Here is a 25,030-nt window from a genome sequence, read left to right as displayed (position 1 = left end):
GCATTGAGTAGCTAGCTTCACCTGTTGCTCAAATGTTTGAGATAATTTACCCTTTCAGGGTAATTAGATGTACACTTTGCACTTTTCTGGGCCTGAATTGACCGTGTCAGATCTGTTCATGAATTTGTATGATATACAACAAGAAATAATTTGATCAGGACTGCCATTAACCCACACGATAGAATTGGTGAAGGCCTATTACCCTATTTGAGCACTACCCTTGTACAAATGATTTGGCCCGATTTGTGAGGTTGCCAATAAAGCCAATTTTATAATCCAAAGACTAGCAGATTGTAGTAGTGCTGAAAATGTGATACTGGTTAAAGCACAGCAGGTTAGGCAGCATCCAAGGAACAGGAAATTCGACGTTTCGGGCCAGAGCCCTTCATCAGGAATGTATCAAGCAGCATATCAGTTGTTAAGGGACAAGGGAAAAAGCAGGACAACAGAAGAGAAAACTGCAGAGAAAACGGCCAGTGATAGAACGTTACAGAGTCATTTGCTCCTGCATCTGCAGACTCTCTGTTAGTCTCATGGCTGCTACTACTAAATACTGTATATGTCAAAGGAGGAACAAGAAGTTAATTGAGGCAGAAAAATAGAGTATGAGAATAACCTTGAAAGAAACATCAAAGTAAACTGTAAGAGCTTCTACAAATATGTAAAAGGAAAAAATAGTCAATGCATACAAAGTTGGTTCTCTTACAATCTGAAATGAGAGGATGGATAAAGCAAAACAAGGAACTAGCAAAGCAATTAAACAACTACTTTACTTCTGTCTTCACAGAAGAAGATACAAAAACTTCCCAGAAATATTAGGATAGCAAGCATTTATTGTGAAGAAGAATTTGAAAGAGATTAGTATTATTAAAATAAATCAACGATGGAGAAATTAATGGGACTAAAGGCTAAAAAATCCAGGTAATAAAGGTGGTAGCCATGGAGCTAACAGATAAGTTGGCTGTCACCTTCCAAAATTTTGTAGGTTCTGGAACAGTCCCAATAAATTGGAGAGTGACAAATGTTAACCCATCATTTAAAAAAATTAGGGTGTGGGGAGAGAAGGGGAGAAAACTGGGAATTACAGTCTAACATTGTGGTAGCACAGTGGCTCAGTGGTTAGCACTGCTGCCTTACAATGGCAGTAGGTATAAATGCATCATTTTCAGAGTGGAAGTCAAATAGGTGGGGCTACAACTATTCACAATATATCAATGACTTGGATAAGGGAATTAAATGCAATGTCTTCATGTTTGCTAATGACATGAAACTAGCTTAGATTGTGAATAGCGAAGAGCATGAAAAAAAGGCTTAGGGTGATTGAGACAAATTGAGAATTGAAAATGTATAGTAGATGCAGTATAATGCAGCTAAGTGTGAAGTTGTCACTTCTTTATGTGATCTCTGGATTAACAGTTCTGCAGTAATACTACTAGACCATCTCCTCCCAATAGCACTATTCTACTTACCTCAACAACATCCCAGAGGCCAAAACTACTCAAAAGTTTATAAGAATTTGCCAATATCTTGTGAACCAGTCTTATATTCACTGGGAAACATTTTTCAAACAGGCTATCACGATTTAGCACAAGTGGTTCCACTTTCTGATTCAGCTTGTAGCGGACAATGTGAGGTTTGCGTTTTCCATCTATTACAATGCATGGTATTAAACTCTCTCTGAGTTGGTCCTGTGAACATTAAGAAAACAGCAATATCAAAAGGGGATAGGCTATTTACCTATATGTATAGCAGAGAACTGAGAAGTTCTGAACGAATATTTGATCAATAATTCTTCAACTTCAATATAATTTAATGTTTGACAATAAAACAAATTACATGCTTAGTCACTATGACCTCAGTTCTAGAATATTGCTGAAGAAAACAGATATGTTGTCAAACTTTTCATCTTGCATTCATCAGGACAAATTTCAAGAATACCAAATCTCGAAGAAACTAACAACTTATACCACCTTTGAAGAGGATGCTGATTGGTTGACAAGTGGGGATATCACATGGCTTTCCAGTTGTTTCAGTGTGAGGTTATGTAAAATTGGATGATGCCCAGTCCACTGTCTTCCCACTCAATAACAACTCACCCCATAATATGGTTCCTGTTAAAGAGCCAAATACAACTCTCACAAGAGCCTTCTAGCCATTATTATTTCCCATCTCTATTTTCACCTAAACTCAGGACATCCCTTTCTGTTGTGCTAATATTAACAGAGACATCATCACCACCACTCACACCTCCCCAACCCCCATCACCACGTTTTTTTACCTTCCTTTCCTTCCTAAATATCCTGTACCCTTTAAGAATCAGGCCCCATGCTATGTCATCCACAGCCATGTCTCTGTAATGGTTATGGGATTATACTTATTTATTTCCATTTGTGCTCTCAGTTCATCTGTTTTGTTTTGAATGCTATGTGCATTCAGATACAGGACCTTCAGTTTATCCTTTCATACTTCTTGTAAATTCTAATCTTCTCTGTTGGTTTAATTCTGAGATGTGCCTTCCCTATCCTTTCCTGTCATAGTCTGTTTCCATTATAATATCTTTCTCTGGCCAAGACTCTATACTTTGACTTATCACATCTTCCCAAATTTGATGCCACTACTATTTAGTTTAAAATCCTGCCCACCTCCATAGATATGTGGCTGGCAGCAACACAAGTCACTTCATGGTACAGGTATAGATCAACACGGATCCCACTTTTCCCAGTAGTGCAGCCAATGCCCTATAAATTGAAATCCAATTTTCTCACACCAGTCTATGGACCACGCATTCATCCCTCTAATCTGATTTGCCCTATGCCAATTTGCATGTGCCTCTAGTAATAATACTGGGACTATGATCTTTGAGATTCTGCTTCTTTATTTGACTTGTTATTCTTCATAGACTATGCATTGCCTTCTTCTTTGGCTGACCAATGTCACCTATTGTATTCATTGCTACCTTCTCCCTAGCTCCCCCACCACGCTCCCCCCTCCCCACCACCCCCCATTTATCTCTCCACCCTGGAGGCTCCCTGCCTCTATTTCTGATGAAGGGCTTTTGCCCGAAACATCGATTTTCCTGCTCCTCTGATGCTGCCTGACCTGCTGTGCTTTTCCAGCACCACTCTAATCTAAATAATGTCATTGGTACCTACATATACCATGATGATTGGATAATACCTTTCTCAATGCAATTCTTCTCCAGCTGTGAGCAGCTGTCCTGAAACTTGGTATTGGGCAGGCAATATAACTATCTAGACTCACTTCTTGCTACAGAGAATGGTGTTAATATCCTTACTATGCTGCCCCCTAATATCACATCATGAATTTTTGCTCCGAACTTGAATGACATCCTGTACCATGGTCAGTTAGTTCATCAACCTTTTCAGCCCTCACTCTCACCAGACATGCTGAAAGAATTTCAGAAGTGTTAGACAGTTGGAGCATTCTGTCTATTGTATCTGTAATGGAATTCCAAATGACCTTGCTATCCTTTCTTTATAATTACCCTTGTTTAAGTTCATATAGTTATTTCCAACCTAGTTTCTCACTCAAAATGAATGCTAAATGCTGCTATATTACAGCCACTATTTCCCATACATTTCAATCATAGAAGCACAGAAGTCTTGTAGTGCTTAAGGAGGCTGTTTTCCCAAAACGCTTGCACTCTTTAAAGCCTTGATTTTATTTAAGCAATGTCAGTTTGCCTGTAGATCAGGCTATAATCCTAAAATTGCCATCTTTGAAGATATTTTCTTTTAAATTAGTTCTTAACTGTTCAAAATATTTCAGCAGAAACCCCTATCAATGTTTCTGAATCTATTCCCTCTCACTCCAGGTTCTTCTCCATCCCAGAACCAGGCAGCCAAGACAACCTTTGGGACTCAAGGTCATAGCTGCAGAATAGACTAACATTTCCCCCTAATTACACTATACCCTATCACGACTACATTCTTATTATATTCCCACTCGAATGGCTCCTTGTGCTATGGTGTTGTGGTCAGTTCACTTTCCTACCTCCAATCCCTGCACTCATTGAGACACAGCTTGCAAGAATCTCATAATTGTTGGACAATTGCAGGGGCAGAACTTCCTCAAAAGCTTCCTCTTGGGTCTTATATTTGCCTCACCTACAATGCAGACACTCCTGAGCTTGATCACACCAAAGTGCTCACACACCTTGAAGTCTAGCAGCTCCCACATACCACAGTAGCAACACATCCTTCGACCACTCTATTAGTTCAGGACACAATCATAATCAGAATCAGAATCCTGCCATAGTTAGAACATACTAACACCATTAAAAAATGAAAACATGTTCATGCACATCAAAATAACAATAAATGCCAAAGATTTCCAATTTTTTTTCTTTTAAGATAAAACAAATAAGTAAGATTTACATAATTTTAAATTAAATCATCCCAAAGGACTTCACAGCTAATGAATTAGCTTCAGATTTGTGGTCATTGCCAGTTTACAAACAAATGTGGTGGATAATTTATGTCCAGCAAGATCCCACAAGTAAATATGAGATCACGATTAGATTATCTGTCTTTGCTGATTGCTAAAAAGAGCCACAAAGCTGAAGGATTTCATCTTGCACTTCTCAGGATTGGGGCCCAAGAAACCAAACTTTGAATGTGATCATTTACATACGAGAATCATGAGAAGAGGGTACTGATTGGTTGGACCATGGTTGGCATGGAGATGCAGCAGGAAATGTTCACAGTCAATCTTAGTTAGTTGATTAAATTGAGGCTATGCTTTATTGGTTAGGACATTGCCATGGAGAATGCAGCAGGAATTGGCTGTATCCAAACTCTTCCCCGTGTAATGCATGGATAATTTTGTTTAATTACTATCATCCAATGGTGAACGTTGAACACAGATTATTAGGTAAAAATTGGATCATCAGAATAAAGATTGGAAATACAAATTCATCGTATTTATGTACCCGAAGTATCTCTATTCTGTCATGATCTGCCTCATATTTTTCTCCAATTTCAGTTTTCATTCGTTCAATAGCATCCTCCTCTTCTTCATCCTCTTCATCTTCCTCTTCCTCCCCCACGCTAAACTCATCTGCTAATATTTCCTCAATGTTTTCCTCATCTTCTTCGTCAGTAGCCTCACTTTCATTTGAGGCTTGTTCAAATGTATACGCCTACAAAATCAGTACATAAATAATAGTTTAGACAAAAACGTAAAGTATTTCTTAGAATTAAACACTTTCAAATTTATATGATTAAACAAGATTCCATTGTGCAGTAGTAAGCCAGAGGCTCCAGGTTCAAGACTCATTCAGAACTTGATGGAAAAGGAAAGTATATTCCTAATATGGCGAAATAAGTTCAGCATCACCCTGTAAATACTCTAATGCAGGCAGTAAGAGCAGGTGAGATTCCTGGAAAGAAAATTGAAGCCTCCACCATGACAATTCATAGCTCTGTTACATAACTCTCCCTCAGGTTAAACCACCATTGGTTCTCTCTCTCTCTCTCTCTCTCTCTCTTTCTAATGAGAGAACAGTCCTATGGTCTGGTAAGATTATGGCAACTTGACATAGCACTTACAGGTGTATTCACAGCAACTTGACTCACTTAGGTGGTACACACCAGCCTGGTGCCAACAGCACAAGGTTAAATGTCTGTTTCAACTGGGGCTGAGCCAGGAAGCTGCTTCCTTACCCTACCCATGAGTTTAAAGCTGACCTGCCTTTTCGCAGACAACTAAAGAAGATGAATAAACAAATAAAAGATGCTGCAAATATGAAACAAAAACAGAAATCACCGCATCTGCAGAGAGAAACAGAGTTATTTTTTTGATTCTGATGACTTATCTTCAGAAGAGGATTCATATCTGACTTGAAACGTTAACTTGAGAGCGAATGGTGACAGCAGCCTCATTAACATCAGGAGATTAGAACATAATTTTACCTCATTTTCTTTCTTTTTTTCAGCTCGCTCTGCCAAAAGTTCCTGCCTTCGTTTTTCAATTTTTTCATCCTAAAATGCAGATCAGTAACAGTTGGCTGATGTCACATAAATTTCAGTAACAATTGGCTGATGTCACATAGTCAGATTTTTAAAACAACATTTTAAGGATAATTTTAAATCTGATCTCCCATTTTAAAGTTTCTACAAGAACAACAAATTTCAAATATATTTCAACAAATTTACATGACACTGTTGCAAGGATTGCATATTTTTATTCATGTGTTCAGTTAAAAAAAATTATAAAGTAATGCCAAACATATTAGAGAAGATTTACCTTTGATTACAAAGTGGGAACATACTGTTCATGAATTGCTTTTCACTTCTTTGGGATGGATGCTTTACAATTAATGTATTGCTTGAAGGCCAAAATGACCATGATTTTTGTACACAGCAACGGCCCAAAATAGTAAATTAGACAGGTGATTCTAAGAAATATGGATGTTCAATGGAAATGGGAGGAGGAAAATCAGGATTGAAATTTGTGAAGAAAGGCAGATTTAACAATGTGAGTCAAGAAAAGGGGATTTGAAACAAGAGAGGACATCAAGGAACTAAGTATCAAGAGATGGGAACACAGGTGGAAAAAGACTGAGTGCTTGAGGAGAATTGGAGATTGAACGATGACCAGGGAAGAGCACCTAGTCTTCCAAGTATCAGTGAGATTGGAAATGAATATGAGTGCAATTTATAAATCAAATAGAGAGCTCTTCTGGAACGTGACATCTCTGGGGCATGTCCAGTTTTCAAAACAGGGATGGAACAGAGAACCACTGTCAAATGAAAAGCTCTTTTGCAAGTTTGTTCACAGGGACTGGGGAGGGCATGGATGGGATTTTCAATTGTGAATTTGACAAAATTGAGTGGCATGTGCATGAAACAATGTATGAAAGCAATGACCATAAGACTGGACTACAGCACAAAACTGAGCCCAGTGACAGGGAGACAGTAATAAACAAAGTGGAAACTCTATGCAGCTGAATTGCTTCCATTAGTTCCATGCTGCTAGGGGTTTGGAGCTCAGAGAAGCCTTGGGAGTCATTCGTGACCCTTTGCTGTGAAGGTCTGAGGAAGGGTCACTGGACCTGAAATTTAGCTTTGATTTCCTCTCCACAGTTGCTGCCAGACCTGCTGTTGTTCCAGCAATTTCTGTTTTTGTTACTGATTTCCAACATCTGCAGTTCTCTCAGTTTTAATTATATTCCTTGATATGAAAAATGTTTTTTTCAGTTACTATACCTTTTCTGGAGAGGGAAAATTTATTCCTGAGGTGATAGATTGGGTGTAATGTCATTGGATTGAATGACAGAGGTCCAGGCTAAACTTTGGGGACATGTAGAATGCAGCATTATTTGGATAAAAGTCAATCAGACAGAGAAAAACAAAATCTTGAATTTGAAAAACAAAGAGCATAAGAAATGCAAATGTGAAGGCTTGAACCTCTTTTTCAAGAGAGAGCACTTAGTAAGAGATGTAAGAGTAGAGGCAGAAAGGTTTTTTCCATTTGTAGGCTAGACCAGGACAAGAGGACATAATCCCAGAATAAACAGTTGTTTACTTAAGACAGAGATGAGGAGGGATTTCTTCTCTGAGAGGATTACAAATCTGTGGAATTCTTTACGCAGAGGACCATAGAGACTGGGTGGCTAAATATACTCATGATTTAGATAGACAGGATTTTATTGGTAAAGGAATGAAGGATTTGGGGAAAAGGCAGGGAAGTGGAGTTAAGGATTATGAGATCAGCCACAATTTCATTGAATGGCAAAGCAAATGCAATTGGCTGATTGAGCTGCTTTTGCTCCTATGTCTTCTAGTCTTCAATTAAAAAAAACTCAAAAAGAATGAACTATTTAAAGAAATGCTGAGATTGTATGGTGAAAGAAAAGCTCATAGTTAAATTTGAAGAGTAGAGTTCCACTTCCAATTTTGATGGTAATAAGAAACCTTTGTTTAGTGCCTAAATTCACTGAGGACTGAATTGAGAAATGTTTAATGTCATTTCACAAAATGGCTACTAAGTTCAGGTGACCAAAGCAGACATGGACTCTTGTTTTGCAGAACATTTTGGTAGGAAAAGCGATGGATGTTTTTTCCAATTTTTTCAGTTAAATGTTTCATTAAAATTCTGCAGTACAGAATGCTTATAAACTTGCTTGTCAATTATCAATTAATATTTCAGACTTTAAAGAGAATACTAAATGAAATATTTGCAGAATTGGTATGGAGGAAGAAATGTATTACTGGTAGGTTCAAGCCTTGAAACTTGAAATGTATTTTGAGAACATGAGAGAGCTACTAATAATGGAAATACAGCATCATAGCAACCTTAGATCATACTTGGAACACTGCAAGGTTTCTATGATAAGGGAAGCAACAGATCTGATAGATGAGTATGATATATCACTTAGGCAGATGGGGGCAGTAGATTACCACTTGCAACTCCACAGGGAAACTGTGGGAAAAGAAAAGATTGTGTCTTCAGGGGGAAGACAGAAGTTGTTTCAGTCAATAGAGATGATTATATAAAGGAAAAAGAAACCGGTGTGCCTTTATCACTGTAAGATAGGGTATGTAAACATTAAATGAATAGTGGCTTAAGGAGTTTTTGGAAAAGATCCCATCTCTAAAGAAAATGAGTGTTAAAACAGCAAACTGATACAACTATTCCCTCAAAATCTATTAAAATGGTGAAAAGAGTTTAAGGCAGTCAAGAGATTTCTTTCTTGGTTTTAGTCAAAGTGTTTCAGGTTGTGGGAGGCTATAGACATTTTATTGCTAAGGGAAATTACTAAACAGTAATATTCTTTAGTCATTCATGAGAAGTAGGTGCTGCTTAGGTCAGAATTTATTGCCCACCAAAAAAAAGTAAACAAATTAGAATTTTGAAAGACATGAGAGCAATTCAGTCATTGATTATGGCTCTTAATGATTCTTTTTCCCAGGTGGCTTCATGAACAACAAAATATTAACATGGGGCATACAGAGAATTTATGAAGCTGTCCATTGCATTGTGTTAATTTACAAAGTGACTTAGTAAATTGAGCTTTTATTATGAGAATTAGTTCACCTGTGGAAATGGTAGATTTGATATTTGGTAATAATTTGGCAGGCACAAAAGGTAAGATCGATTGTAGCAGTTGCCCAGTCATGGTGAACTTGCACAACTCCCAAAGTACTGAGAGTAAACTCAAGAAGCTTACCATTGATGCAGAGGCAGGTGAACTACTTGAGGAGGCAAATATGAACATTTTAAGATTGACTATGAGAGCGACAAAACAAGCAGTTCAGCACCAAGCAAAGTGTGAGGAACTTTCTACATTACAATGCAAATGAGGGAATAAGATTAGAGTAAAGAACAAACTTTCACATACAAAACATGTGTTAGACAATAAGAGACAAGAAACAGTGACAGCTTTGGTCACAGGAAGTACCACACTTGAATGAAGATTTGAAATGTCAAAATATTTGGATGAAATTGTGGAGGAAGAGTCAGCAGGGAGAATATGAAGGTTGTGACACATCACTTAACAAAACTGAAAGACAATGAGTAAAGAGAGCAAAATGGCCTCAGTGCAGGTTTTATCCAAGCCCAAGATGGTGGCACAGTAGGAGAGTCCAGCAGAGCTCGTCTGCTCCATGTGTTCCTTTCCTTTTTTTTCTCCTCTCTTGTACTTTTTTTTCTCTTCTTTCTCCTTTTCTGCCAGCAGGCAGGACCAGCCCAGATCAGAATGGGAATGGCAATCAGTGGCTCAGATCTGAGTAGGAATAGCAGCCAGAGACCCAAAATGGAGCAGGGACTGCGGCCAGCAGCCCAAGGCGTGGAGACAGAGATCTGAGGCCCAGCCGCTGGCAGGCCCAGAATGGCAAGCAGCTTAGAGCAGAGCTAAGGCAGACAGTGGTCCAGACTGGGGGCTGCCAGTGACCCGAAGTGAGGATTGCCCGCTGCCCAGAGCAGAGCAGGGGACAGCCAGTGGCCCAAAGCAGACTGGGGATGGCCAGTAGGCCTGGAGCAAAGATGGCTACAGGTTAAGAACTGGTGGAACTCAGTCAGACCACATGGAAGCCCTTATACAAAGACTGTATTCAGTGCTGATTAATTAATGAAATGACAATCTGTCTTGAAGAAAGTGATTGAGGAAGACAATGTTGAAGCTGCTTCCTTTAAAAAAACTTGAAGCACTAACCAAACACATTTTTCCATCAAGAGAGAAGAGCAAAAGAAAACCAATGTACCTCTGCACTAAAGTAAGGAAATCTATTAGCAAGTCATTTGTTTCACATATTATGACAATGTTGTAGCTTTAAGAGGTTATTTTGTCCTTTTTTTTAAGATAGTTTTTAAGGCAGAGGTGATTGAGCAGTCTAGCAGGAACAATATACTAAACAGCTTGTGAAGCCTTTGATTTTTTTAAAGTTGGAACAATAAAAGCAGCCTGTGGTCAAACTCCCACAGAACCAGAATCTTTAGCTGAGCTTTCAGCAGTTGCTGTTGGGGTCTTGAAGAAGCGGAAGCTAATTTTTACCTCTCTTGGTTACAGCCAAAAGTTGGGGGTTCTCTACCTGCTACGATAGTTGGATATGAGACAATCTGTTAAGTTTTTCAATAGAGTTAAGTTGTTCCAATTTCTTCTTTATTTTGTTATATGTTTTAACTATAGAGGTTGAATAAAGTGTGTTTTACTTTAACAATTTGAACAATTGCATTGCATCTGTAACACAACACCTTACATTTATCTTTAAAAATAAGAAAACATTAGGGTCTAGGCTATCTTATAATATTTTGAGGGAGTTTGAATCTAGTCCATAACACTCTGCATGGTGGTTCAGTGGGTAACACTGCTGCCTTACAGTGCCAGAGATCTGGGTTCAATTCCAGCCTTGGGCAACCATCTCTGTAGACTTTGCATGTTCTCCCTGTTTTATGTGTTGGTTTCATCTGGGTGCTCTGGAGTTCCCCTTCAGTCCAAAGATCTGCAGGCTAGGTGGAATGGCCACAGTGAAATTGTCCATAGTGTTTAGGGATGTGTAAGCTAGGTATATTAGCATGGTAAATGTTGGGTTATGGGATGTGGTAGGGTACGGGGAGCAGATGCTCAGAGGGTAGGTATGGACTCGATAGGCTTAAAAGAATCCTTCCATACTGTGGGAGTTCTATGGTTCTATACTCAACCAATCTCCCCCCTATTGATATACAGATTACTGTTTGAAGGTTCTGCAGAAAATGTTAAAAAATGTACAAAATAGGACTATACGCTGGCCAAGTTATTTCTAAAGAAAACTTTATTGTACTTTAAGTACATTATGACCAATAAAAGATGTAGGTTCTGTCCAGTGTTTTATGAAAGAGTAAAGGAAAAATATAGACTGTGATAATGCTATTATGCTTAAATCCTATTATCCTTCTCACATGCATTAATTTTGTTTGATGAAGTTCTTATAACTCTGTAAATGCAACATGTGTAATTGGGAAGAAATGAAAATGTTGAATGAATACATAAGCCTTTTATTAGATATTTAAAATAATAATATCTTGAAGTCCATTGGAATTTTTTTTCATTTATTTATGAGATGTGTGCATTGCTGGCTGATCAGTATTTATTGCCATCCCTAGTTGCCCTTGAGGAGGTGGTGGTGGGCTGTCTTGATCCGCTACAAACCATGTGCTGTAGATTGACTCACAATGCCATTAGCAAGGGAACTCCAGGATTCTGACCCAGTGACAGTGAAGGAATGGATGATATGTTTCCAAATCAGGATGTTGGAGGAGAACTTGAAGTTGGTGGTGTCCTTGCTCTACATGGTAATGGTGCTGGGTTTGAAAGGTGAATTTCTGCAGTGCTTCCTGCAGATAGTAGCACTGGTGTGTATTGAGTATCAGTTGTTGAGGGAGTGGATGTTTGTGGATAAGGTGTCAATCAAGCTGGCTGCTTTGTCCTGAATGGTCTCAAGTTGAAACTGTGTCCCCCCCATCTATCACACTCCTGACTTCTGCTTGTAGATGATGGACAGACTTTAGGGAATCAGGAGGTGAGTTATATGCCACAGTACTCCTAGCCTCTCACCTGCTCTTGTAGCCATTGTGTTCATTGTAGCCAGAGTCCAGTTGAGTTTCTGGTGAATAGTAACCCCCATGATGTTGATATTAGGTGATTCAGTGATGGTCAAACCATTGAATGTCAAGGGATGGTGGTTAGATTGTGTCTTCTTGGAGATGGTGATTGCCTGATATTTGTGTGCCATGAATGTTAGTTACCATTTGTCAGCCCAAGCCTGGATATTGTCCAGATTTCAAAGAACATAGAACAGTACAGCACAGAACAGGCCCTTCAGCCCACGATGTTGTGCTGACCATTGATCCTCATGTAAGGTAAACCTAATGTACGAACCCTCAAATTTCTGTGACCATATGCACGTAGAGCAGTCTCTTAAATATCCCCAATGACCTCGCTTCCACAACTGCTGCTGGCAACGCATTCCATGCTCTCACAACTCTGCGTAAAGAACCCACCTCTGATATCCCCTCTATATTTTCCGCCAAACATCTTAAAACTATGACCCTTCGTGTTAACAATTTCTGCCTTGGGAAAAAGTCTCTGGCTATCAACTCTATCTATGCCTCTCATTATCTTGTACACCTCAATTATGTCCTCTCTCTTCCTTCTTTTTTCCAATGAAAAAGTCCGAGTTCAGTCAACCTCTCTTTGTAAGATAAGCCCTCCATTCCAGGCAGCATCTTGGTAAACCTCCTCTGAACCCTCTCCAAAGCATCCATATCTGTCCTATAATAGGGCGACCAGAACTGGACACAGTATTCCAAGTGCGGTCTAACCAAAGTTTTATAGAGCTGCAACAAGATCTCACGGCTCTTAAACTCAATCCCCGTTAGTGAAAGCCAAAACACCATATGCTTTTTTTTAACAACCCTGTCCACTTGGGTGGCAATTTTAAGGGATCTACGTACCTGTACACCAAGATCTCGCTGTTTCTCCACACTGCCAAGAATCCTGTCTTTAATCCTGTACTCAACTTTCAAGTTCAACCTTCCAAAATGCATCACTTCGCATTTATCCAGGTTGAGCTCCATCTGCCACCTCTCAGCCCATCTCAATGTCAAGCTGCAGCCTACAACAGTCCTATATACTGTCAACCATTGTGTCGTCTGCAAACTTGCTGACCCATCCTTCAATCTTCTCATCCAAGTCATTAGTAAAAATTACAAAGAGTAGAGGCCCAAAAACAGAGCCCTGTGGAACACCAGTCACCACTGACTTCCAGGCAGAATACTTTCCTTCCACTACCACTTGCTGTCTTCTGTCGACCGGCCAATTCTGTACCCAGACAGCTAAATTTCCCTGTATCCCATTCCTCCTGACCTTCTGAACGAACCTACCATGGGGAACCTTATCAAATGCCTTACTGACATTCACATCCACCACTCGACCCTCATCAACTTGTCTAGTAACATCTATAAAGAACTCAATAAGATTTGCGAGGCTTGATCTGCCCCTCACAAAGCCGTGCTGACTGCATTTAATCAAGCCATGCTCTTCCAGATGGTCATAAATTCTATCCCTCAGAATCTTTTCTAACACCTTGCAGACGACAGGCATGAGACTGACTGGTCTGTAAACGCCGGGGATTTCCCTATTTCCTTTCTTGAAGAGAGAAATTACATTTGCCTCCCTCCAGTCCTCAGGTACGACTCCGGTGGAGAGCGAGGATGCAAAGATCTTCGCAAGCGGCGAAGCAATCATATTTCTCACTTCCCAAAGCAACCAAGGACAAATCTGGTCTGGCCCTGACGACTTGTCAATCTTAATGTTTGTCAAAATTTTCAGCACATCAGCTTCCTCAATTTCTATCTGTTTCAGCATGCTTACCTGCTCCTCAATGATATAATTCACTACAAGATCCTTTTCTTTAGTAAATACAAAAGCAAAAAACTCATTTTGGGCTTCCCCTACCTCCTCAGACTCTATACACAAATTCCCTATGCTATTTCTGGTCGGCCCTACTCTTTCTTTGATCATTCTCTTATTCCTCACATACCTGTAAATGCCTTTGGATTCTCCCTAATCTTTTCTGCCAAGCCTTTTTTGTGCCCCCTCCTGGCTCTCCTCAGACCATTTTTGAGCTCCTTCCTCGACTGCCTGTAATCCTCTAGAGCTGAGCAAGACCCTTGCTTCCTCCACCTTATGTAAGCTGCCTTCTTTCTTTTGATGAGAAGCTCCTCTGCTCTCGTCATCCAAGGTTCCTTTATCTTACCCCTTCATGCCTGTCTCAGAGGAACACATTTATGTTCCTTAAACAGTCTCCACATGTCTATATTGCCCTTTCCATGGAACAATTGCTCCCAGTCCATGTTTCCCAACTCATGTCTGATATTAAATATCCTCCCATTGTGCCTGCTTCTCTCCTTCGCCATAGCTATGTAGAATGTGACGCAGTTGTGGTCACTATCACCAAAATGCTCTCCCACCGCAAGATCTGATGCCTCCCCGGCTCATTGCCGAGCACCAAATCCAAAATGGCCTCTCCCCTCGTCGGCCTGTCAATGTACTGGGTTAGGAAACCCTCCTGAACGCACCTTACAAAAACAGCTCCTTCCAATCTGCTCAAAGGAGATTCCAATCAATTTTGGGAAAGTTAAAGTCACCCATTACAACAACCCTACTACATTCTCACTTTTCCAAAATCTGCCGACCTATGCTTTCTTCAATCTCCCTGCTGCTATTGAGCCTGTGGTAAACCTCTAATGAGGTGACTGCTCCCTTTCGTTACTTTTGAATTTGGGATGTTTCAGTATCTAAGAAGCAAATGGTGCTGAACATTCTGCAATTATCAGTGAACATCCCTAATTCTGATCTTATGATGGAGGGAAGGTCATTGATGAATTAGTTGAAGAAACTATGAAGTTATTGTCAAGAAACCTTGGCTGGGGTGAAGCTTTCTTTCTCAAAATGAGTTAAATGTGAGGAAATCTAAGCTCTAGACAGCACTGTCCACCTGGCATGTTTTCAATTGGTGGGGCACTTAAAATAGGGCAAGTACACCACACAACACATTCCCTCCTACTTACAAACTCACTCCAATAACAGGTAGGATTGGCAGGCTCTGAAATTGGCAGTCGGCCCATATGCAAATCATAATTATGGTTCCATTGAGCTTTTCAAATTATCCTATACTGCCTGCACCAAAATGCAGGACAACATATTTTCAAAAGGACAGCAAGAAAGAGATCCTACCTTCAAGAGATGTTCTTTATTTATTGGGGGCACCCTGCCTGAATATTACAACCTCCCCTTCCTTCCTATCTAACTTTTGTGTCAGGAGGACAAACAGTGATTATCTAAACTGGATGGATTGCTGAGAAATTCATTTGATTAACTTTGGCTGTGTCTGCCATTTAATATACCATTTGTATGTTTGATCACAGTTTGCCTGTTAATTCATGATTACTTAATTTGTATGAAGTACAATATGAATATTAAACAAGGTGATGAAGACTGAGGTTACACATGATCGAATCATGAAGGAATGCAGAAATAAGGCTTTTTAACTGAGGATTTTTGTAATGTGTGATGCTTCTCATAGTAATTGAGGCAAATACTAGAACAGTTTTAAAAGCTCACATGATATGTACTTAAAAAGAATGTATTTAAGATTGAATGGTGGGCTGGAAGGATCATAGGAAAGTGTACTAATATTAGGGCTACATGACCTCAAATTCTGTTATTTTTCATCACCTATGACACTTCTACTTAATTGAGTTAGACAGCAGAGAGTTAATTACAAATGTTTAAGTTGAACGGAGTATAAAAAATGTGCTATGCGGGAAACAACACGTGCACAGTTGCTCAGTTTAGTTTAAAGCAAAGTTTGACTAATGAAATCAAGCTCTGATCGGCTCTGACTAGGGTTCTGATTTAGAGTCATGGTCCTACAGCATAGAGACAGTGCCTTTGGCCCAAACTGGTCCATGCTGACTAAAATATCCACACACATTAACCTTATTTCCCTGCACTTGGCCCATATCCTTCTAAATCTTTCTTATCCATGTATTTGCCCAAATACCCTTTAAAAGTTGTTAATGTGTCTGCCTCAACTACTTTCACTGACAGCTCATTCTATATGCGTACCACCCTCTGTAAAAAAGTTGCCCTCAGGTTCTCTTTTATTTTTTCCTCTCTAACCTTAAACTGATGCCCTCCAGTCCTCAATTCCCCAGCTCTGGGAAAAAGACCTATTCATGTCTATCATGATGTCATACACTTCTATAAGATCCCCCCTCAGTCTCCTACCTTGTTCAACCTCTCCCTATAACTCAGACTGTTGAATCCTGGCAACATCCTTGTAAATTTCTTCTGCACTCTTTCCAATTTAATAACACCCTTCCTATAGCAAGGTGACCAAAAGTGAACACAATACTCCAAGTGCAGCCTCACCAATATCATGTAAAGCTGCAATATATCTTCCCAACTTCTATACTCAATGCCCTGACTGATGAAGGCCAGTGTGCTCTGTCTCCCTGTGACTCCACTTTCAGAGCACCATGCGCCTGAACTCCAAGGTTCCTCTATTCCACCACACTCCTTAAGGCTTTATCATTCACCATGAAATGCCTACCTTGATTTGACTTCCCAAAATGCAAGATTTCACACTTGCCATTTGCCATTTCTCAGCTCACTTCCCCAGAAATTTCTGATAACCTTCCTCACTGTCAATGATATCTCCTATTTTAGAGTCGATTTAGAATTCCACCTATTTTGAATTCTTGGCTTCAGAGATAACCTGAGTTGAAACTAGAGTAGAAGGAGATAGATAAACAATTGGGGCCTTACAAAAGGGAACTTCGACTATATTTATAAAGGTTTCAGGATTATTATTATTTATAGATGAGATATTGAGGTGCTAAACTTTTCCTACCAATTGTGTATAGATTTCAGTAAATTATTTTGAACAGTTGGTTATGGAAAGAATAGAGTGTTAACTGTAATATTGACATTTATTGGTGCAATTTCAGTGAGTTTTTATTAGTGAATGGTGGAATCAAAATTTCTCCCATCTCTGGTTTCCTCACCCAATCTCCACCCATCTTTGACTCTACCTTTTCACTGCCCTCAATTTCCTTTCTTGCCTATTTTTGTATGGCTGCTGGTTCTCAAAAAAAACAGCTGCTGCTACAAAACTGCATTCTACAGAGACCGGTATCCTGTCACCAGGTCACCCTTTATTTACAAAGAAACAGTTCTTTACTATAGTACTACCTCATACAGTGACAGGCACCAGATTGTCAGTATCACGGATACTCAATCGTCTTATGTCAGCCAGAGCTCCCTGATTAAGCCAGATTAACAACCTGAATCTGGGAACTCATACTGTATGATGTTCAGCTGGCTGCCCTCATTACAATCACCAAGGGATCTAACTGGCATAACTTAAATGCAATAATATTTGCAGTTGTTACCTCATCAAATATCACAACACATGTTTCAAGGAATACCCGCAAGAGAAGTTACAATCCCTGTATAGGTTGTTCTGCTATGATGCAACAGTTGTGTTCCTCTGCAACCTCAAACTATAGAAAATGGTGCTGCAGAAAATTGCTAATAGAAAATCACTATACCCATTCAGCAGAAAGTTCACGCTATTTAAACAATGTCCACAATTTGTCAATCATGTTATGGCCAATTTACACTGACGAAACATGTGTTATGGCAGAATGATCTGGACATACTGATTGTAATCTCACCCTCGCATGGCAATCAAGTGCAGCAGCCAAAGTTAAACCTTTTTCTGGAATAACTGAGCATACTTGATCCTTCATTGTTTCTAGCTGTGAGGTGATGGACACTCCATCAGGAAGGTTAACTATATCAGACAGCAGGAAGACTAGTTATAAAATACTTAAATTTAGCACTTCAGTCGAAAGAAAGATCAATTTATGGCATGACTCTGGTTGATATTTCACAGCAAACACTACATAAAAACCCTTGGGGTAATATTCAGGTGGCTGAGTTGCAAAGTATACTGGCTGGTTGTGTTATCCCTCTTGTGGGAATGAGAAGCCACTTTGAATCAGACCTCATTAACATGCCACCAACCAGCTGAATGTCAGGAATGCCAATTCTACCAAAGTTCCTCAATTTGAAATTGGCTAGTCAGATGCTTTACTAGCTGGTAGAATGATAGATTCATGGGCAGAGCAAAGTGTGGCAATAGGAACTCTTAGCATCACCTGCCCATGATGCTTATGTGGGACCTTGTTCTCTTAACTGATAGTTTTTCTGCATCCATAGCTCCACCTAGTGGTCCTCCAATTTGCCTTTGGTGACCTATTCACATTATTGGAAGCTAATATGCAATGTTCAACGATGCTGCCATCTAATTATGGTAGGCAGCAGTGCAGACCAATGTCAAAGAACTTTACAGTTCTGAAGGAATTCCACCAGGTCTCAAAAGAACTGCCCAACTAGCCCCATGCTCCGGCCCTATCACTGCAGCCCTCTAAATTAATCACTTTCAAATATGCATCCAGCTCTCTTTTGAAACCTCCTATTGGGGGAATCCACTGCTCCCCCAGGAAGTGAATTCCAAATCCTCACAACTCTCTGAGTAAAGAAGTTTCTCCTCATCTCACTCCTAGCTTTCTTGTCAACAATTCTGACATTGTGACTCCTAGTTACTGACATACCAACTAGTAGAAACAGAATATTCTTCTTTATCCTGTCAAAATTGTTCATAATTTTGAACACCTCAATAAGGCTATTTCCTCCTGTTATAAAGGTGGTTCATTATTTAGAATTTTTGAGCACTCACGTTTAAAATTGTGTTCATTTAGATGTTTATGAAAATGCTTAGACATCTTTTTAAGCAAGATTAGTGGAAGGTCAAATTTTTTTTTAAATTCACTCTAAGTCAATTGAGTTAAGTTAAGTAAATCTGATAAGACTATGGAAATGCTGGAACCTGTTTACTGTAAGTCACATATTTGCGATTATGACTATCAGGAGTTGGTTTTTTGGAATGTTGCTTAGAGCTCAGTTGGTGTGTATAACCTACCCTTTGTTACATTGCCGAGAAAACCCCAAGGAAACCAATCAAAAGCTGGAAAGAAAAAAAACTTATACAGAAATCTGAGAAGCTTTTGGAATTTTTTTTACAACCACTGAATAAAATGGTTCTGACAAGATCTGATGACGATTACATGTGTCTGGTACACCGGGATGCTAGGCCATTAGCTGCCTGGACCATTTCATATTCTATCCATTTTTTTCCCATGAATTAACAATTATTTGGCTAACAATATTTTGTAAAGTTGACTTCTGCAGAGAAATTTTCTTTAATTTTTATTGATTGTAGATGAATGTGTATTTGTGTCAGGTTAATTAGGAGAGTATGTATATATATGTAATGATAATTTCATTAGACTAATAATCCAGAATCCCAAGTTAAAGCTCTGGGAACAAAGGATCAAATCTCACCAGGCAAACAAGTGAAATTTCAGAGTCAGAGAGGTATACAGCAGAGAAACAGACTATTCAGTCCAACCTGGCGGAGGTGGGTACTGCAGATGCTGGAAATTAGGCTTTTGCATGAAATGTCGATTTTCCTGCTCCTCAGATGCTGCCTGACCTACTGTGCTTTTCCAGCACCACTCTAATCTTATTCAGTCCAACTTGTCTGTGCTGAACTGATGTGCTAAACTGATCTAGTCCTATTTGCCAGCATTTGGCCCATATCCCTTTAAAGCCTTTCCATTCATATACTCTTCTGGATGTACACTTAAATGTTGTAACTGAATCCACCTCCACCTTCTCCTCTGGCAGCTCGTTTCATACACACACCGCCTTCTGCATGAAAGAGTGGCCCCTTGGGTCCTTTTTAAATCTTTCCCTGCTCACCTTAAATATGTCCCCTCTAGTTTTGGACTTCTCTAGCCTGGAAAAAAGACCTTGGCTGTTCATTCATTCTATACATGTCCCTCATGATTATATAAACTTCTATAAGGTCACCCTCAGCCTCCAATGCTCCAGGGAAAAAAGTTGTAGACTATTCCACCTTTCCCTATTGTTCAAACTCACCAATCCCAGCAACATCTTTGTAAATCTTTTCTGAAACCATTCAAGTTTAATATCATCTTTCCTTTAGTAGGGAGACCAGAATTGAATGTTGTGTTCCGATTAGATGTTTCAGCAAGAACAGAGATGGTAAAAGAGGCAGGGTGTGGCATTGTTAATCAAGGGTAGTATTACAGCAGCTGAGATAATGCTTGAGGACTCATCCACTGAGGTAGTTTGGACTGAGGTTAGAAACAGGAAAGGAGAGGTCACCCTGTTGGGAGTTTTCTGTAGGCCACTGAATTGTTCCAGGGATGTGGAGGAAAGCATAGCAAAGATGATTCTTGATAGGAGCGAGAGTAACAGGATAGTTGTATTGGGGGACATTTACTTCCCCAATATTGACTGGGAATACAATAGTTCAAGTAGATTAGATGGGTCAGTTTTTGGTCAATGTGCGCAGGAGGGTTTTCTGACACAATATGTAAACAGACCAACAAGAGGTGATGCCATACTGGATTTGGTGCTGGGGAATGAACCCGGTCAGGTATTAGTTTTGGAGGTAGGTGAGCACTTTGGCGATAGTGACCATAATTTGGTGATGTTTACAAATATCAATGGGCAGGGATAGCTGTATACCACAGGGACAGAGATGTAACTGGGGGAAAGGCAATTATGATGCGATTAGGCAAGATTTAGGATACATAGGATGGGGAAGGAAACTGGAGGTGATGGACACTCTTGAAATGTGGAGCTTATTCAAGGAACAGCTACTGTCAGTCCTTGATAAGTATATACTATCAGGCAGGGAGGTAGTTTTTGAGAGAGGGAGCCATGATTTACTAAAGAAGTTGAAGCTCTTGTCAAGAGGAAGTGGGAGGCTTATGTGAGGATGAGACATGAAGGCTCAACTAGGGCACTTGAGAGTTATAAATTAGCCAGAAAATATCTAAAAAGAGGGCTCAAATGAACCAGGAAGGGATATGAGAAACTGTTAGCAGAAGGGATCAAGGAAAACCGTAAGGCCTTCTATAGGTATATTAGGAATAAAAGAATGACGAGAGTAAGATTAGGGCCAATCAAAGATAGTCGTGGAAAGTTGTGTGTGGAATCTGAGGACACAGGGGAAGTATTGAATGAATACATCAGTATTCACGCAGTAAAAAGGGCAATGTTAGTGAGAATACTGAGATACAGGCTACAAGATTACATGGAATTGAGGTTGACAAAGAGGAGGTTTTATCAATTTTGGAAGATCTGAAAACAGATAAGACCCCAGGGCCGGATGGGATTTATTCTTGGATTCTCTGGGAAGCCAGGGAGGAGATTGTAGAGCTTTTGGCTTCGATCTTTATGTCATCATTGTTGACAGGAGTAGTCCCAGAAGACTGGAGGATAGTAAATGTTGTATCCTTGTTTAAGAAGTGGAGTTGTGAAACCCTAGTAATTATAGGCCAGTGAGCTTCAGTTGTGGGTAAGGTGTTGGAAAAGGTTATAAGTCATAGGATTTATAATCATCTGGAAAAAAATAATTTGATTAGGGATAGTCAACATGATTTAGTGAAGGATAAGTCATGCCTCACCCGGTTGTGGCACCACCGAAAGTTCCTCTTTCAGTTGGTGTCTAAAATGGTGGGGGAGAGGTGAGGAGATTTCTTGATCTCTCTCTCTCTCATTCAGTCTGCCTTTGCGTGTGTGTCTCTTTTTGTTTCCCCTGTCTTTGCCAGAAGTGCTGCATCAGTTTGGGATTCCAGTTTGAAAATGTTGTGGGAGCTCCAAGTTGTTTATTTTCTAATTAGACTGTAGTGGGGGCGAGAAGGAAGTGTCTCTTTAATTGGGGGGAACAATGGTTTGAAAATTAAACTCCTTCAGGTTCAGCACATTAAGGTGGAAGAAAGATTTCATTTTCATTGAGTTGGAAAATAAACCTTTAACTCCTTAACTACACTACATCCTTGTGGGCAAGAATTATTAACAGCAAATGCCAGCCATGTTAGACTCCTCCTGGGAGTGAATATAGAACAGTGAGACCCATAAGATACAAGTGCAGAATTAGGCTGTTTGGCACTCTAATCTGCTCTACCATTTGAGTGCAACTCAAATTTCCTCCAGGAGAAAGTGAGGACTGCAGATGCTGGAGATCAGAGCTGAAAATGTGTTGCTGGAAAAGCGCAGCAGGTCAGGCAGCAACCAAGGAGCAAGAGAATTGATGTTTCAGGCATGAGCCCATCTTCAGAAATGAGGAAAGTGTGCCAAGCAGGCTCAGATAAAAGGTAGGGAGGAGGGACTTGGGGGAGGAGTGTTGGAAATGCGATAGGTGGAAGGAGGTTAAGGTGAGGGTGATAGGCCGGAGTGGGGGTGGAGGCGGAGAGGTCAGGAAGAAGATTGCAGGTTAGGAAGGTGGTGCTGAGTTCGAGGGTTGGGACTGAGAAAAGGTGGGGGGAGGGGAAATGAGGAAATTGGAGAAATCTGAGTTTATCCCTTGTGGTTGGAGGGTTCCTAGGTGGAAGATGAGGCGCTCTTCCTCCAGCCGTCGTGTTGCTATGGTCTGGCGATGGAGGAGCCCAAGGAACTGCATGTCGTTGATGGAGTGGGAGGGGTGTTGAAGTGTTGAGCCACAGGGTGGTTGGGTTGGTTGGCCCGGGTGTCCCAGAGGTGTTCTCTGAAACGTTCCGCAAGTAGGCGGCCTGTCTCCCCAATATAGAGGAGGCCACATCGGGTGCAGCGGATGCAGTAAATGATGTGTATGAAGGTGCAGGTGAATTTGTGGCGGATATGGAAGGATCCCTTGGGGCCTTGGAGGGAAGTAAGAGGAGAGGTGTGGGCGCAAGTTTTGCATTTCTTGCGGTTGCAGGGGAAGGTGCCGGGAGTGGAGGTTGGGTTGTGGGGGGGTGTGGACCTGACAAGGAAGTAATGGAGGGAGTGGTCTTTTCGGAATGCTGATAGGGAAGGGGAGGGAAATATATCCCTGGTGGTGGCGTCCATTTGGAGGTGGTGGAAATGACAACGGATGATATGATGGGTGGGGTGGTAGGTGAGGACGAGTGGGGTTCTGTCCTGGTGGTGATCGGAGGGGCGGGGCTCAAGGGCGGAGGAGCGGTAAGTGGAGGAGATGCAGTGGAGAGCATCGTCGATCACGTCTGGGGGGAAATTACGGTCTTTGAAGAAGAAGGCCATCTGGGTTGTTTGGTGTTGGAACAGGTCCTCTTGGGAGCAGATGCAGCGGAGACGAAGGAATTGGGAATATGGGATGGCAGGGTGGGAGGAGGTGTAGTCTAGGTAGCTGTGAGAGTCGATCGGTTAATAGTAAATGTCCGTGTTGATTCAGTCGACCGAGATAGAAATGGAGAGGTATAGGAAGGGGAGGGAGGAGTCTGAGGCAGTCCAGGTAAATTTGAGGTCGGGGTGGAAGGTGTTGGTAAAGTGGATGAACTGTTCAACCTCCTCATGGGAGCATGAGGCAGCGCCAATACAGTCATCGATGTAGCGGAGGAAAAGGTGGGGGGTGGTGCCAGTGTAGCTGCGGAAGATGGACTGTTCCACATATCCCACGAAGAGACAGGCATAGCTGGGGCCCATGCAGGTGCCCATGGCTATTCCTTTGGTTTGGAAAGTGGGAGGATTGGAAAGAGAAGCTGTTCAGAATGAGGACCAGTTCAGTCAGTCGAAGTAGGGTGTCAGTGGAAGGGTACTGGTTGGTATGGCAGGAAAGGAAGAAGCGGAGGGCTTTGAGTCCTTCGTGATGGGGGTGTACAGGGATTGGATGTCCATGGTGAAGATAAGGTGTTGGGGACCAGGGAAGCGAAAATCATGGAGGAGGTGGAAGGCATGGGTGGTGTTCCGAACGTAGGTGGGGAGTTCTTGGACTAAGGGGGACAGGTCCGTGTTGAAGTATGCAGAGATGAGTTCGGTGAGGCAGGAGCAGGCTGAAACAATGGGTCGGCCGGGGCAGTCAGGTTTGTGGATTTTGGGCAGGAGGTAGAAATGTGCGGTGCGGGGTTGTGGGACTGAAGTTGGAGGCGGTGGATAGGAGATCCCCTGAGGTGATGAGGTTATGGATGGTCTGGAAGATGATGGTTTGGTGGTGGGAGGTGGGGTAATGGTCAAGGGGGCAATAGGAGGAGGTATCTGCGAGCTGGTGTTTAGCCTCAGTGGTGTAAAGGTCGGTGCACCAAACTACTACCGCACCTCCCTTGTCTGCCAGTTTGATAGTGAAGTTGGGGTTGGAACGGAGGGAGTGGAGGGCTGCACGTTCCGAGGGTGAGAGGTTGGAGTGGGTGAGAGGGGTGGAGAGATTGAGGCGGTTAATGTCGCGGCGGCAGTTGGCTATGAAGAGATCGCGGGCAGGTAAGAGGCCAGCACGGGGTGTCCAGGTGGATGGGGTGTGTTGGAGGCGGGAGAACTACCCCTCTCTGAGGATGAAAGATTAGCCCTCGGCAGAGGCCTCACCTTCATTCACCTAGGCTCTCGGATTAACGAGTTCAACACGCAGCGAGACATCGAACAATTCGTCCGCCTTTGCCCCTACTTCTTCAATCAGGATTCTCGCCCACCCTCTGACAACCCCTTCTCCCGCCTCCAACACACCCCATCCACCTGGACACCCCGTCCTGGCCTCATACCTGCCCTCGATCTCTTCATAGCCAACTGCCGCCGCGACATTAACCGCCTCAATCTCTCCACCCCTCTCACCCACTCCAACCTCTCACCCACGGAACGTGCAGCCCTCCACTCCCTCCGTTCCAACTCCAACCTCACTATCAAACCGGCAGACAAGGGAGGCACAGTAGCAGTTTGGCGCATTGACCTTTACGCCACTGAGGCTAAATGCCAACTCGTGGACACCACCTCCTATTGCCCCCTTGACCATTACCCCACCTCCCACCACCAAACTATCATCACCCAGACCATCCATAACCTCATCACCTCAGGGGATCTCCCATCCACTGCCTCCAACCTCATAGTCCCACATCCCCG

At 41.5% G+C, this 25,030-nt stretch overlaps 1 protein-coding gene across 1 annotated transcript in view; it reads right to left on the bottom strand.

Annotated features, from left to right (window-relative positions):
- Nucleotides 1–25,030, bottom strand: part of ak9 (adenylate kinase 9) — a 269,696-nt gene that overhangs the window by 48,732 nt on the left and 195,934 nt on the right. The window contains exons 29-31 of the mRNA XM_060854563.1: nucleotides 5,934–6,002; nucleotides 4,952–5,161; nucleotides 1,470–1,688 (exon numbers count right to left, since the gene is read on the bottom strand). Of these exons, the coding sequence (XP_060710546.1) occupies nucleotides 1,470–1,688; nucleotides 4,952–5,161; nucleotides 5,934–6,002 (498 nt within the window). The remainder of the gene's footprint in view (nucleotides 1–1,469; nucleotides 1,689–4,951; nucleotides 5,162–5,933; nucleotides 6,003–25,030) is intronic.

Source organism: Hemiscyllium ocellatum, chromosome 3 (assembly GCF_020745735.1).
Source record: "Hemiscyllium ocellatum isolate sHemOce1 chromosome 3, sHemOce1.pat.X.cur, whole genome shotgun sequence".
In the NCBI taxonomy this organism is placed as follows: Eukaryota; Metazoa; Chordata; class Chondrichthyes; order Orectolobiformes; family Hemiscylliidae; genus Hemiscyllium; species Hemiscyllium ocellatum.
This window is presented reverse-complemented; position numbering and strand designations above follow the sequence as displayed.